Here is a 16,351-nt window from a genome sequence, read left to right as displayed (position 1 = left end):
CTGCTTTCCGTGATAGAAATGGAATATGAAATGATGTCATGTTTGATGGGACAAGGGAATAATATATCGTTTTCATATACTCTTAACTCGTGATCACTTACTACATATAGTTGCCCTACTTGCTGATAATAGATGAGCAAAAAATCAGACAATTTCAAAGCTTATGTAACTATTTATTGTCTGGTTATAGCAATAAGCATTATCTATGTATCAAATTGGCCAATCAGTGAGTACATGTACATTGTAAGGTATGGAATTGTACAGATATCATATGATAAATAACACTTGATACAGCGCCCTTCCAACTGAGAAGTGACCAATGTTCAAAAGTGCTCGATAAAAAGTCACATCATGAGATCAGCACTGAGAAATAAACATTGAAGTGTCGTTCAAAGAGGAATGTCTTGATGAGTGAGGTTTGGAAACTGTCGATTGGCAGTTCTTATGCCTATCGGCAGAGCGTTCCACATTCGGGGGACGAGTGACACAAATGCCCTGCCACCGAATATTATCAGCCGAAATCATGGTTCCACTTACTCAATATGCAGGTAGACCAAGGGCGGTACCTTGCCATGTTCAGGGCCCTGTAAGTACCAGGTGTACACAATTAATCACTGACCTGTACATTCTATTTACTGTACATACATTTTCCCGATTTAAAAAAAATCAATGCTGGAATTTTTTCAAAACTTTCTCTGAGCATATAGAGTGGTATATCTTGACATCTATATGTATAAATTTAAAACAATTCCAATGATACTAACTTGCATTATTTACATTTTTCTGAGACATGTCAGAATTTGAGACAATATGCGGCCATGTCACCACGTCATTCCACCCAAGGAAAATCAAGAAAATGAGTTCCTAATTCAAAATCAACCTGTAATGTGTTATTTAACGTTATTCCAAATCAACAAAGTCTAATATCATATTAACAAAACAAACCCCTAACATTCTCATATTAACAAAACAAACCCCTAACATTCCACACGTTATTCGAGAATGACAGTGCCTTTTTAGCTCTTATATAACCCCCCCCCCCCCCCCCCCCCCCATTATAGCAACAGTCATCTTAGCTATTCAGCGATAAACTAAGACTCATAGATTAATTACTGTGATGATAACAGCATTTTCAAAACTGTTGTGTAAAAGCATGCAACGCCAGACATTAGAATAGGCCAACTCGAAAGAGATAGACTAATTACAAAATTACAATGGCTGCAATGATCATGTGCTTCAGCGGGACGGCAAGTCGCCAAATGAACAATGTAACAACAGACGAATCACGCATAGAGATCAGTTAGGTTTTGCTTTCATTTTGGAAGTGCTGCCTTTTGGCAACATACATATACATGTAGATATCTTTGTAAACAAATTAATGTCACTAACCGCAGCCCGACACTACAGGCTGGCCAATCTCCAAGCTTCGCAATTGGTAACGGTTGCTTAGTATTAGACCAGCGCCGTTTACTGACTCTGGCTCAGATTTGCTAGATATCATGACATATTAAGCACAATCTGCATACAAGTGCTGGCTATGGACGATTGCATGGAAACTTATACCACGACATCATTTTGACACCTCGTTTTATTGAACGACATCATTTTTATACCTCGTCTCCACTAGCAAGTCATATATAAAAAGCCTTTCCCACTGAATACAAACACTCACACTCGGTATTATAGTGCGTATAAATACCATGCTGGAAATACGATACAATATCGAGTTATACGCGGGCGTCACTGTTGTGGACAAAGCCATCACAGCCACGCAAAAGCACAGAGAACCCTTGGAGACTTCACATCGGTCTCAATTGTTCCGGACTCAGCTGTGCAAAGTCCAAATACTCTCCAGCCTTTACACTCTCTACTCGATCCAGATGTGCATATGGCGAGTCTCGACCGTCAGCCACATCGTCACTCGAGCGACTTGGAGTCAATTCTTTGGCGACATCGGCCTTCCCTAAACCGCTTTCGGTTGTGCTTTGGTCTCGTTGTTCTAGCTTGAGGATTGGCAACTGGTTGTATGTGTACTCGGTCTCCAGCTCCCTTTGCATTACTTCGTAATGGGTCGCATCCTCCGGCTCCGCTCGGTTCGCCTGGCGAACAGAAACAGGGCTCTGCACTGAAACACCTGGCTTCCATGTCGTCAAGCTAAACGCGTAGTCGTATGCATTCACGTCATCGTCTGAGGACGTGGACTCATTCCGAAAGTCTTCATTTGCTGGAGCGTGGTGCCCCGTGGACTCTGCTGGGTTTTGGCCGGTCGTGCTTGCAGCGTGAACGACATCATTTTGCTGCTCAGTTCCAATATCGTTGTAGATTTGTACAGAACTATTCATGGTTGTGAATTCAACCCTCGTACCATTGTTATCTGCAGTGTCATTTGCAGGTCGATGACTCTGCCCATTTCCCCATCGCATGCACACCAGGCCACGTTTCCTACGGAAGTAAACACAGCATTTAATAGAACTTGTTGAACAGTCCAAATTCCAAGTCCATGTCGTAGCAATGTTGCAAATTTAATGCAAAGCAAAGCATTTCTTTGTTGCATGTCGCAAAAATAATATGAACTATTCAGCCAATCAGAAATAGGATCTATCTGAAGCCATGTGACTTGGACAAAATAACATCCGCCATTATGCATGGGGCACTGTACTACAATTGGACACAAAATAGGACCGAAAGGCTAATGCATAGGACAAAATGTCAAACGTCCAGTGATATGCGCAAAATGACCCCCTCCCCTTGAAGTTTCTTTCGCCACTCGACAATAACATTTAAAATTGCTCGGCTGCAGTCACTGAAAACACAGCTCCTCCCCTTTGGAGCATCCATTTTCCCTCCCAAATCCAAATTTCAACAACAACAACAAAAATAACTTCCCAGGAGTCTACTGCAGCATTCAAAAATGGGTTAAAGACCTGGTTATTCAGGAAGTTTTATGGGGAGTAGCGCTTTAACAGCAATCGTTCTGAGAAGCGCTATATAAGCACAACAATATTATATTATATTATAACATGTTGTAAAAATGTTTTAGCTATTTTGTTGCTATGTGTGTGCACAGCATGTTGTAAAAATGTTATAAGTGTAAACGTATGTATCTGACTTACCATAGAACAACTGCCACAATGACGCCTGTCATGCCTGCTATTGCTATAATGACTGCTCCAACCAGACCGCCTAAAACAGCTGTGAAAAAACAACTATTCGTTACAAAATAGGATCTCCAGAAAACTAAGTTTGACCGCGACGCATCAAATACTGCGTGGGGTTGTGAATCTGAAATTTTGATATGATATTCCGGACAGTCGGGCAAGTAAATGGTGAAAAATAAACTGGTAGTTGACCACGGAAATTTTTTGATAATCGACAAATTAGACAGACATTGATATTTCCACTCTTTTCAGCCAACTGGCAGAAAAAACTCAAAACACGCCCCCTATTACCCAATTAGCAAAATTCGAAATTAATTTTTTCATCAAATAATTTCTTTATATCTGTAGACTTGCCACAACAAATATGTTTTCAATACCTCTCCAAATAGGTACTTGAGAGTTAAAAACATGCACTCGTCTAATTGATAGGCCTCGACCTTCCAACCTATGAATATTCATTAGTGGTCTTGTCTCATAGTAAGCAGTCTCCTGAATGAATGCATTACCAAAACAAACTGGGTTATATTATAATTTAAACCAATCGAAGTTTCTATGTTCTGTCGAGCTTTTATCTCTTTATAATGATAGTCGATACAAATATCCATATTTGATTTGAGCAAAACCCAACTCACCTACGCTTGTCTTGTCATCAACAACTTTCAAATAGCTCTCGTCATTGATTCCATCCTTGATGCCCGTGCTCGTATATACAACATCGCCACCATCTACAATTATCAAATGATAATAATATGTCCTGTTGGCGTCAAGGAAAAATGTTGCATGGTTGTCCTCCGGATTAGGCACGGTGTAATTCATGCAGTCTCCCGTGTCGATCTCGCAGTAGTTGACCTTTATCGCAGTATATTTTCCGGTCACTTGTTTCCAGCGCACGGTTACTTTGTTGTCTGTGCGGCTCACGCTGATGTGGGACGTCTGGGGCTTCTCTGCAAATTAGAAAAACAACTTTGCGGATGCTGAGTTAGCCCATTATATAGTCCCGATCCGCTACGCTAAAGATATGGCAAAAGACTCATGACGTTCAATACCTCCCCTTCCTACCGGAAAATGTATCTCATGGTAATTAAAACTACAACAAATGCTGGTTGGTTGGATCGAACCTTTAAGGGTAATCGTTCATAAAAACCCACGACCTGTAGATGAGGCATTCCCACTGTAGCTTAATAGTTGTGGACTAAATTGCGGAGGGGGCCAGCGGGGTTGTCTTAATAATAATATCAATAATTGTCATGTATATTGTACCTTTCCGCGGTAGACACCACTACTCTCCACTCCTTAAAAAGTAACGTTTTTAACTATCTTTTGAATTTGTAAAGGTTCGTCTCTACACTGTAATTGTGTAAAGGTCTCAAAAATAGACTCACATACCGAGCGTTTTTCCAGATGTTATGTTGCTGAATTTGCTCGTGTGAGTTCCCGGGTCGGAATTCTTGCTGCGCACCCTAAACATATACCCGACATTCGACTCAAGACCCATAACCTTGTGATACACGGCTTTCTTGAGACCTGGATCAGTTATTCCTCCTTGAGGAACGTCCGCGGCAACATCCCAGTTGTCGACAGACTTCTTGTATTGGACGTAAAACCTCTGCTTCGATCCACCATTGAATTCTGAGATCCACTCGAGAGTTACTGCTACGGCAGTTGTGTTCACTACTTTGAGCTTACTGGGTGCAGAGTGTGGAGCTAAAATGAATCAAGTGAAGCCATATCGACTTGGAAATCGGAAAATCGTGGACTTACGCTCACGATGTAAAGAAAAAGCAGACAGTGGTGGTGTATTTTCTCGAAAAGTGTCAAGTTATTTCATTTTAAAAACATGCTTCGTAGCTCGACAAAGTCTGCAGATGTGTTCATCCTGAAGGAATTTCATAGTTATTGGTAAAAACGGTCTAAACAACTCATTTTGTGCGCAAACAGGCCAAGCCGTATTATATTACTTGTGTTTGTAGGGGTACATTTCCATGCCAATACATGGTAAAACCTTATGATCTAAAAGGGTTAAATATATGTTTGCTCATGCATTTTGTAGTTATTATCACTTGACTATATTTTTAACAAATGTGGTGAAGATGGCAAGGTCCTTGAGGGTTGGGGTTGGGGAGTTGGGTACAAGCAACGTATTAACAGTTTCATGAAGAGGAACACACAAATAATACTCACGGTACACAACGAGAACTTGTTCAGTGCTTGCCTTAGTTCCAGCATAATTTTTCGCGACACAGACATATTTCCCGGCATCACTCTCCTTGACGGGCGAAAAAAGCAGGGCACCAGTTCCAATGGTCCCTGGTGACACAGCGTCGCCATTTTTAGTCCACGTGTACGTGACTGGTTTCGTGACGTTTTCATTTTCGGCATTGCAGGTGAACTTGGCAGTTTTTCCAACTATGATCGGTGATGGATTTGTGACTCTCGGTTTTTGTGGTAGTACTGGAACTAAGGGAAACAGTATTCGGGCGCTGGCCGTAATAACCTATTTACTACAATACATGTATTTACCATTCTTACTGGAGCCCCACAGACAGAAGAGGGAAAGTAACCAGCCTCAGAAGACAATTCAGCAACAGAAGACATTTCAATGACGTCACATTTATGACAACCAATGATAAATCAGCTCTTCAATTTAAAAATAACAATTTCCTGGTATGATCAAGAACGTGTTTGTGATGTTATATGATACTGTAAATTTTCAAATTCAAGAAAAAAATTTTGTAAGCAGGACCTAAAATACCATGCATTTTACCCAGTGACATACAAATTGTTAGAAGGAACGCTCTCGCATTGCATTAATAACCACATACGTCTTTCTTTTCTTTGATACTGTGGAGAATTCAAGTGCAGGGCCCGGTTTCTCGAATACTTTTTAATTTGTTTGGGTTAATTTCTAATAATAATAATCACTTTCAACGCGGCAGGTTTTTTATGATATGATCTCTGATAACAAATGCTGGTTGGTTGGATCGAACCTTTGAGGGTAATCGTTCATAAAAACCCACGACCTGTAGAAGAGGCATTCCCACTGTAGCTTAATAGTTGTAGACTAAATTGCGGAGGGGGGGGGCAGCGGGGTTGTCTTAATAATAATATCAATAATTGTCATGTATATTGCGCCTTTCCGCGGTAGACACCACTACTCTCCACTCCTTAAAAAGTAACGTTTTTAACTATCTTTTGAATTTGTAAAGGTTCGTCTCTACACTGTAAAACCATATCGACTTGGAAATCGGAAAATCGTGGACTTACGCTCACGATGTAAAGAAAAAGCAGACAGTGGTGGTGTATTTTCTCGAAAAGTGCCAAGTTATTTCATTTTAAAGACATGCTTCGTAGCTCGACAAAGTCTGCAGATGTGTTCATCCTGGATGAAATTCGTAGTAATTGGTAAAAACGGTCTAAACAACTCATTTTGTGCACAAACAGGCCAAGCCGTATTATATTACTTGTGTTTGTAGAGGTACATTTCCATGCCAATATATGGTATAACCTTATGATCTAAAAGGGTTAAATATATGTTTGCTCATGCATTTTGTAGTTATTATCACTTGACTCTATTTTTAACAAATATGGTGAAGATGGCAAGGTCCTTGAGGGGTGGGGGTGGGGAGTTGGGTACAAGCAACGTATTAACAGTTTCATGAAGAGGAACACACAAAGAATACTCACGGTACACAACGAGAACTTGTTCAGTGCTTGTCATAGATCCAGCATCATTTTTCGCGACACAGACATATTTCCCGGCATCACTCTTCTTGACGGGCGAGAAAAGCAGGGCACCACGTTCAATGGTCCCTGGTGACACAGTGTCGCCATTTTTAGTCCACGTGTACGTGACTGGTTTCGTGACGTTTTCATTTTCGGCATTGCAGGTGAACTTGGCAGTTTTTCCAACTATGATCGGTGATGGATTTGTGACTCTCGGTTTTTGTGGTGGTACTGGAACTAAGGGAAACAGTATTCGGGCGCTGGCCGTAATAAGCTATTTACTACAATACATGTATTTACCATTCTTACTGGAGCCCCACAGACAGAAGAGGGAAAGTAACCAGCCTCAGAAGACAATTCAGCAACAGAAGTCATTTCAATGACGTCACATTTATGACAACCAATGATAAATCAGCTCTTCAATTTAAAAATAATAATTTCCTGGTATGATCAAGAACGTGTTTGTGATGTTATATGATACTGTAAATTTTCAAATTCAAGAAAAAAAATTTGTAAGCAGGACCTAGAATACCATGCATTTTACCCAGTGACATACAAATTGTTAGAAGGAACGCTCTCGCATTGCATTAACCACATACGTCTTTCTTTTCTTTGATACATATTTGTGGAGAATTTAAGTGCAGGGCCCGGTGTGACAGCGGATATAGTCCCCCTGGAGTCATAGTCCGGTAGCATTGTATTTGATCAATTAAGCAGCATGATCTATTGTACCGCTAACCCTTACCAAAACATTTAGCAATGCGGGCTATTGTTACACGGACTATCAGCCCTAGGACTACTATCCCTTGCACACCGGTTTCTCGAATACTTTTTAATTTGTTTGGGTTAATTCTAATAATAATAATCACTTTCAACGCGGCAGGTTTTTATGATATGATCTCTGATGGCATTTACTGTCATCTTATAAAAAGCAATGGGATGGTGCTGGTAACGAGAACTATGTTTGGGTGACTTGAGTACGATTGCTGTTTTTCAAGCTTACCTAAAACATCCAATACAGGTCTTGTTGTGGACGATAATGATTGAGTCCCACACTCCCAAATCCCGCTGTCCGAGATTTGAACATTTCTTAATTGAAAATCAAAGTTATTCGTGTCACATGTACGGTTCGTTAATCTTGACGTGTAATCCTCTGCAACAACTATACAGTTGTAAGTTAGTACTGTTTTTGGGTCACGGTGTTTGTTCTTCCACCACACAACATCGATGAAGGGTCCACCCGAAGTGTTACAACTCAGAGTTATCGTTTCGCCGATGAGAGGCCGTAAATTACTAATGGTGTTCGTTATCGTCTTCACAAGGAGAGTTTCTAAAATTAGAAAAGCAACACAATAGCGAGTTTCCGCAAATCCCCGAATCGTCAACGCGGAGGCCCATCCGATTATTCGACATCGTAATCAGAAGGTCGAACAACGAGATAGGTGTTCGCGTTGGCGTTTCAAGGTTTTGCGAGAACTATAAATATGCAATATTTCACCCTTGTACCACAGGCCAATAAAACAGCAACAGTTTCACACGTTTTTGGAGTGTTTTTCATATCGTTCTGGCCAAAGGTACTCTGTTTAACTCAGGAATGTGACCAGATCACATTTACCATTTTGTGTCATTCAAACTTACCTATGGAACACTTTTGCATGTTACTCCATTTGGGCTCAAACACAAGAGTATCCCTTTAATTTTCTAAAGGGAGAACTGAGTTAACAGCTCGGCCGCCAGGCGGCGCCCTGACCGATCCCGCGAGATCGCGCCGATCTCATGCCGCCATATTCAGTCTTTACTCTTGTGCTTCTACGAAGCACATCGTTTTTTCAAAGCTGCCGTGAATTCGATTTAAAACCAAATTCAACCAGCCAAGTCTAGACGATTTTTGGGTTCATTCACCTACGGAGTAGACCGCCAAACTAATCTTGGCATTAGTATTGTCCAGTCTATTTAATTATAGACATTTTCTTAGCTAGCTTAGTCGACCCGGCTCCATTATTTTGATCTTGGTAGGGTAGAGTTAAGTAGGCTATTCTCCGCTCTATTGTAATGAACAAGACTCAGATCCATTGCAATAGTGTTTAATTCAAGTAGGCATGTTTTCCTTTCCATTAATTATTGCGTCCTTTCTGACCTACTTGGGGTTCCCAGTGTTTTTATTGTCATTGGTACCATTTTTTATATGGCGTACCCCTCCGACGGCATCCTTTGTCTCACCACAAAGGAATGCGTCTGGTGGCGGGAAACGGGCCGCGAAGACGCCTAAACCCTCTTCCGGTTCCGTTTCCGGGCATATAACCCGGAGGTCTAGCAAACCTCCCGCCACCACCCCTTCCGTCAGCCGAGTTCCGGTTCCGGCCGCGGCTGCGAAGGATGCGGGATCTGACATTATTAATGTCTGTGGTCCCAAGGGAGACTTACATCCAATAAGTCTCCAAGGGTTTAATATACCCCGGACCTCAGGGAACCTTCCGGTTCCCCTGTCGTCCGCTCCCCCGAGTACAAGCCCTTTGTACCCGCGGGAGCACCCTGCTTCCGGTCCGCCGATTGCAGTTCCGGTTACTGACGCGGGTTCCCGTTTTTCAGTAACCGAAGACTCTACTGGGGGTTTTTCTCAGTCTTTACTGCGAAATAACCCCAGTCCTCACGGACACAGTAGAGTAGGGCCGGACCTTATAACGCCACCTCCGAAACGCCATGCGTCTTCGGTAACAGCGTTTCCGCCCTCCGTACCTCCTTCTAAAAGGGCTTCCGGTAGCTCCATACCGGCGAAGGAGTTACGGGCATTTCCGGTTTCGGACTTCGTCCTACCGGAAATGCAGGCACCTTCCTACGTTGGCCAACCTCTTGGGTGGAACCAACCGGAAGTGCCACCCCCTCCTCGTAGCAGAGGCGTCGTTCCCATGGAACGAGCTACGCAGAGAGGACATCTGAACTCTGGTTCAGAATATGGGCATCTTCCGCTTCCGGAAGACCCATTCGCCCGTACATACGGCTTCCAGGGTTCGCTTATGCGCTCACCCTCGCCTCAACCGCCCGTCGTTGAGAGAAGCCGCACGTCGGGTCCGGAACCCGAGTCGGGACAGCAACTGTCCCAGCTCATCCAGATGGTAGCAGGTCTTTCTGATAGACTCAGCCATCTGGAGCAGGGTTCCGGTTCCTCTGGTGCGCCTGGTCCCATCGGATACCCACCATCCGACTCCTCTATTTTAGAGGAATTTTCTGAGAACGAGAGTTCTCAGCCAGGCTACCGCTCCCCCAATCAGGAGGAGCTGTCACCAGAGGAGGCCAGTATCTTGTCGGATATGAGGACACTCAGATCCTTGATCAGAGCGTACCTCCCGCAGGATCTGTGCCTTACCCCGCCGGAACTGCCAGCCTTGTCAACACCGACCTTTTCACTCTGGGGACAGGAAGTGGATCCCAATCCACAGGTTTCTCAAGGCTCCACTCGGGCACTTGAATTCCTTCCTCCCTCCCCGTCGGTGGTAGCAGTCTCTGAACTTTTGGAGCGTACAATCAGAGACTCACAAGGCGCCCACCAACGTACTTCCATCCCTGTCCTTCCGGCAGTCGGACCGGAAGCTTGGTGTAAACCGGGGAAGTTGTTCACGGCACAACTTCCTCCCGTTAGGCAGTACCGCGCTGACTATTATCGAGTCAGCTCGGCCGGCTGTCCAGCTGCAGCATCGACTTCCATATTAAAGGACGATGTACAGCTGGACCAACTCGTGCCTAGGGTGACCTCCTCCTCGGCTTACCGAGACCTTAGAGCACAAGAGGGTCTGGCCAAAAACACGTTAGCGGTGCTCTCCTACGCAGAGCACACTAACCTGGCCCTAGCCAGATCCCTAAAAGATAATGAGTCACTATCTGATGACACAAAATCGCTTGTGACATCCTTGTCACATTCGATTAGGCACGCTATTGCGCTGTCCGCCAAGACCGCAGCAAATAGCGTCCTACTCCGTAGAGACGCCGCACTGGGCTCTCTCAATGTCATCAGATCCCTCCAGCTGGAAGGGGCCTTAAGAACCGCTCCTATGGACGGTTCTTTCCTGTTCGCAGATTCTGTACAAGAGGCGGCTCAAGCACAGAAAGATTGGGACAAATTATATGCCCCCACTGCGACACAGAGGGCCAAGACCTCTCTACCTAACGCTAGAAAGATAGAGAGGCCCCAGCAGGCATCGGGTTCAATCCCGTACGCCAGGCAGGTCCTGCCTAGGCCTACCCCGCCTAGTCAGCCTGCTCCTGCTGGATCCTTCCGACGGGAAGCGGAGGGTCGCCGGACTGGAAAGAGGAAAAATACTTCCTCTAACCAGGGTGGATCCGGTCCGACTAAGCACTCCTTTCGCCCAAGGGGTGCTGGCCGGAAGAGGTGACTCCCCCCTCCTTTCTCCTCCCGGACGCAAAAAGGAGCCGACTCCGGTAGTCGGGGGCCGTCTGCAAAAATTTGCAGACATTTGGGACGATTGGTGCCCAAAGGGGTCCCCAGTCCCAAACATGTTGAGGTACGGAGTGAAACTAGATTTCAACCGTACCCCCCCGACTACCATATATCCAACCCCAGTTCAGCCACCGAAGGACCCAGTCAAGGCCTCTGCCCTCCAAGCAGAGGTCGCGACATTACTGGAGAAGCAAGCTATCCAGGTCCTTCAAGATCCATGCTCCCCCGGCTTTTACAGCCACGTTTTCTTGGTTCCCAAGAAAGCAGGGACATGGAGGCTGATCATAGACCTTTCCAGGTTAAACACCTTCTTGAATGTTCCTCATTTCAAGATGGAAACCACCAGGTCTATAGCAACGGCGATACAGCCCAACGATTGGGCGGTATCGATGGATTTAATGGATGCGTACTTACATGTACCGATCCATCCAGACTATCAACACTTCCTTCGATTCCATTACGAAGGAAAGACGTATCAATTCAGGGCCCTGCCGTTCGGTCTGGCATCGGCACCCCTAATTTTTACGATGATAGTCACAGCCTTCGTCGCTCCCTTTCACGTGATGGGGTTCAAGCTCCATCACTACCTAGACGATTGGCTACTCCGTTGCAAATCGCGGGAACTACTACTGCAACAACTTCAGGTTCTAAAGCAAAAAGTAGTTTCCGCAGGTTGGATTATCAACGAAACAAAGTCAGAATTCATACCATCCCAAGACTTCGTTTACGTTGGAGTTCGGTTCCTTACGGCCATAGGGAAAATGCTGCCCCCCCTAGACAGGATAAAGAAAATTCTTCATCTCGTCGCAGAATTCAGAGGAAGGACTCAAGCTCCCGCAAGGCGATGCTTGAGCCTTTTGGGACTTCTGAATTCGGCAGCAGACCAAATCCCCCTTGGCCGTCTATATATGCGTCCCATCCAGATGTTTCTAATGTCTCTATGGAAACCCCACAGGGACCCATAAGACAAGTTGGTATTGATACCTCAATACCTACTCAAGAACGTCTGGAACTTCTGGGAGTCGGAGACTCGTCTCCAAAGCGGTGTAGATCTTGCTCCACCGCCCCCAGAAGTGTCCCTGTTCACAGATGCTTCCCTACTAGGGTGGGGAGCACATCTGAACAACGGGGACATGTCCATAAGAGGTCTATGGACAAGGGAGGAGACCATTCTTCCAATAAATATATTGGAAATGAAGGCTGTCCTTCTTGCCGTGAGGGCTCTTTCCCTTCGCCTGAAGAATCGGAGAGTAACCCTGTTCTCCGACAATTCTACAGTAGTAGCATATGTCAGGAGACAGGGAGGCACAAAGTCCGGCATTCTTTGCCAGCTAACTTGGGAGCTTTACCATCTTTGTGCCGACCTTGGAGTATCGATATGTGCCAGACACATACCGGGCAATCGCAACATCCTTGCCGACGCCCTGTCCCGTCAGAACAAGCTAGTTCAGACAGAGTGGACACTCCATCAGGAGATTGTAGACGACCTTTGTCGCCTTTGGCAATCTCCGAAGGTAGATCTGTTCGCCACCAGGCTGAACAATCGCCTTCCCATCTATTACTCTCCACTTCCGGACGAAGAGGCCCTGGAAGTCGACAGCCTTAAGCCTCTTGGGTCGGGCTGAACGCATATGCGTTTCCACCCCTCCCTCTCATCCAACCAGTCCTGAACAAGATCTTGACCAGCCATCCGGTGAGAATAACTCTCATCGCACCTTGCTGGCCAAATCAGGCCTGGTTCCCAGCCTTGCTGGAGCTCCTGATAGATCACCCCAGGAGTCTTCCTACTTGGAAGCACCTCCTGTGGCACCCCCTGGGGAGATGCTACCACCAGAACCCTGGATTTTTCAAGTTTCACGCCTGGAACTTATCCAGTTGCATCTCCACCAGAGAGGCTTTTCGGACATCGCTGTCAAGCGCATGTCCGCACCTCAAAGGGGGTCTACCCTTGATGTGTATCAAGGAAAGTGGTCTACCTTCACTTCCTGGTGCAGGGAGAACGGAGTTAATCCGATCTCTCCCTCTATATACAGATTAGTTGATTTCCTTATTGAATTATTCACGGAAAGACAACTATCTGTCACGGCTATAAAAGGGTACAAGTCCGCCATCGCTTCTACCCTCCGTGTTTTAAGCACCTGGGATCTTCGTTGGGAGGACCAAATAACCCCTCTTTTCAGAGGAATGTTATTAGAGCGTCCTAGACCGGTTCACAACACCCCTAAATGGGACCTTTATGTTGTCCTTAAGGTGCTCATGAGGCATCCTTTTGAACCCATGTCTATTTCATCCATGAAATATCTGACACTCAAAACGGTCTTTCTAGTAGCCTTGGCTACCGCCCAACGGAGATCAGAGCTCCATGCACTTTCTTTTAAGAAGCTGGCTTTTAGAGAGGGAGGGGAGGTTATCCTGGCTTTTATACCAGGATTTCTGGCGAAGAACCAGGGACCGGCCGCCTCTCGGCCCCCGGTTACTATTCCCTCTTTGTCAGGAACGATCTCTTATGATCTTCCTGACAGAACTTTATGTCCCGTCAGGGCCCTAAAGTTCTACATAAATAGGACAAAACCTCCCGGTATCCGCCAGGGGAGAGAGCGTTTGTTTTTGTCCTATAAGGAGGGAAATAAACGAGAGATAGCGGCCGCCACTATTTCAAGGTGGATTGTGGAGACTATTCGTCTTTCCTACAACACCTTGAAGACTTCCTCTGATCTTCGTGCGCTAGCTAACATCTCAGCGCACGAAGTTAGAGCACTAGCCACCTCCTGGGCTAACTACCGAGGAGTTGCTCTTCAAGAAGTCGTTTCCGCTGCATGTTGGAGTAATCACTCCACATTCTCTCGTTTCTACCTACGAGACGTTTCTTCCCTCGTAGATGGCATGCACACAATCGGCCCGATTGTGTCTGCGGGGCATGTTGTTTGATCCTGGCTAGATCAAAAAAGGGGGGGAGAAGCCCGATTGAAGAGTCAAACGCGCATCTTGCGCCATTTTTGATATGCCCTATCTTCAACATCCAGGCAACCCCTAGTAGACTAGAAAGGACGCAATTTCTTATTGTTGTTTAGCAATAACTCATTCTACACCCTTCAACATGCCTTACTTGCTCTAAGCTCTGTTGCCGGAAAGAATATGGTTTTTATTACGCAATACTAGCGCTTTCCGGAGAATGGGTCTATTACTCTCTATAATATGATTGTAATACCGAGATCAAAATACCGGTCCTCCGGTTCTCCCCATTTCTTTCCCCTGGCGGTCCTCCTTAGCTAATATGCCGGTGGTGCCTCCTGGATGGAACAACAGCTCAGCCTTAGGTAAGTCCTCGTTTCCCACCTCCAATAGGTTGCTGGGATTCGATGCAAAAGTGTTCCATAGGTAAGTTTGAATGACACAAAATGCCCATTTCCTTACAAGAAATGGCCATTTTGTTAGTTCATACTTACCTATGGAACACGGCCCTCCCGCCGTCCCCACAAACGGGACATACTCTTTATTAACGCTCAAGAGTAAAGACTAAATATGGCGGCATGAGATCGGCGCGATCTCGCGGGATCGGTCAGGGCGCCGCCTGGCGGCCGAGCTGTTAACTCAGTTCTCCCTTTAGAAAATTAAAGGGATACTCTTGTGTTTGAGCCCAAATGGAGTAACATGCAAAAGTGTTCCATAGGTAAGTATGAACTAACAAAATGGCCATTTCTTGTAAGGAAATGGGCAATTTGTGGTGTTGCACAACATAAGCTTATCATTAGGATATGCCTAACCAATGCTCTTTCCAGTCACGGTGTCAACTAAAGGCGTTTACAGCCGTTGCCCAGGGCTGTGTAACATTACTATTTGTGATCACACTATTACAGTTAGAGGTCAACCAAACCTTTGGCCAGATCTATCTGAAAAACACTCTGAATTGTTTGAACAGTTCAGCGCGATAAGATGATTGTTTGAACACAAATTCCTGACGTTAGCCCTAATATGTATCTCAGTGTAACTAATTTATGTCTAAAAAGATTCACTGACTTCCCCCTTTTGGGTCTAAAAATGAGTTGGCCAATTTTCCCTTAAATGTATTTGTTCTTCTCCTGTTGTATAAGTTAACTATTTTCTGAAAGTGTTTGACGTTCTTCTACGGAGGACCCACTTTAAAGCCCAGAACTAAAATGTGAATAGCATGAGAAAAAGGTCAGATTTTTTTAATTTTTCCATTTTTGTTGACAGTTTGATGACGGGATATATATACTGTCGAGTGGAAAGTTACTGGGCAGCTGACAGCTTGATACAAAATAACGCCATGTTCACTTAAATACAACATGTATATACTCGTGAGGATCGTAAACAAAAGTCAACTCTGCTCTGGTTGGAATATCTATTGCAGTCAAAAGTAGGCCTATATAATGTTCGCAATATAACTTACCTTCCAACTGGAGTACTGAAAGTACCAATATTAGAAGAAGCTTCATCGCACCTAGTTACCACTAATATCTGAACAATCGAGGCAACTCCGCTGAAGGCGATGTCTCTTGGCATAAAGTGTCGTTGATCCCGATGAGTCTAGGCAGCTTTCGATGAACACGCTGATGCCTGGCGGTATGGCATAAAGTTTCGTTGAACTCGATGTCTCTTCGCGGTATGGCATCAAGTTTCGCTGAACCCGATGACTCTTGGCGGTATGGCATAAAGTTTCGTTGATGCGATGACGCCTGGCGGTTTGGTATGACGTTTCGTTGAACGTGATGACTCTTGGCGGTATGACATAAAGTTCGTTGACAAGATTACTCTTGGCGGTATGGCATAAAGTTTCGTTGACGCGATGACGCCTGGCGGTATGGCATAAAGTTTCGTTGAACCGATGTCTCTTGGCTGTACGGCATAAAGTTTCGGTGAAGCGATGACGCCTGGCTGAACGGCATAAAGTTTCGTTGAAGCGATGACTCCTGGTGTTATGGTAAAACGTTTCGTTGATGTGATGTCGACTCTTTGCGGTATGGCCTTAAGTTTCGTGACTTGATGACACGGCAGG

At 45.0% G+C, this 16,351-nt stretch overlaps 1 protein-coding gene across 1 annotated transcript; it reads right to left on the bottom strand.

Annotated features, from left to right (window-relative positions):
- Nucleotides 1-1,132: 1,132 nt before the first annotated feature.
- LOC135502364 (uncharacterized) lies at nucleotides 1,133-16,351 on the bottom strand. The gene is made up of 8 exons (XM_064795151.1): nucleotides 15,746-16,351; nucleotides 7,885-8,211; nucleotides 6,843-7,118; nucleotides 5,340-5,615; nucleotides 4,545-4,862; nucleotides 3,791-4,102; nucleotides 3,114-3,192; nucleotides 1,133-2,442 (listed from the first exon to the last, which is right to left on the bottom strand). Exons 1-8 carry the CDS (start codon nucleotides 15,789-15,791, stop codon nucleotides 1,800-1,802), a joined length of 2,277 nt encoding a protein of 758 aa, XP_064651221.1. The 5' UTR covers nucleotides 15,792-16,351; the 3' UTR covers nucleotides 1,133-1,799.

Source organism: Lineus longissimus, chromosome 18, assembly GCF_910592395.1.
Source record: "Lineus longissimus chromosome 18, tnLinLong1.2, whole genome shotgun sequence".
NCBI classification, from domain to species: domain Eukaryota; kingdom Metazoa; phylum Nemertea; class Pilidiophora; order Heteronemertea; family Lineidae; genus Lineus; species Lineus longissimus.
Note: the sequence above shows the minus strand (reverse complement) of the source record. Positions and strands in the feature narration are given on the sequence as shown.

What these genes read in the sequence shown, in the direction of transcription:
- LOC135502364 (XM_064795151.1), bottom strand. Translation starts at nt 15,791, where the DNA reads ATGAAGCTTCTTCTAATATTGGTACTTTCAGTACTCCAGTTGGAAG. An exon ending in TTCAGTACTCCAGTTGGAAG is followed by an intron (nt 8,212 to 15,745) that starts GTAAGTTATATT and finishes TTCTAATTTTAG; the next exon opens with AAACTCTCCTTGTGAAGACG. An exon ending in TGATGACAAGACAAGCGTAG is followed by an intron (nt 3,193 to 3,790) that starts GTGAGTTGGGTT and finishes GTTTTTTCACAG; the next exon opens with CTGTTTTAGGCGGTCTGGTT.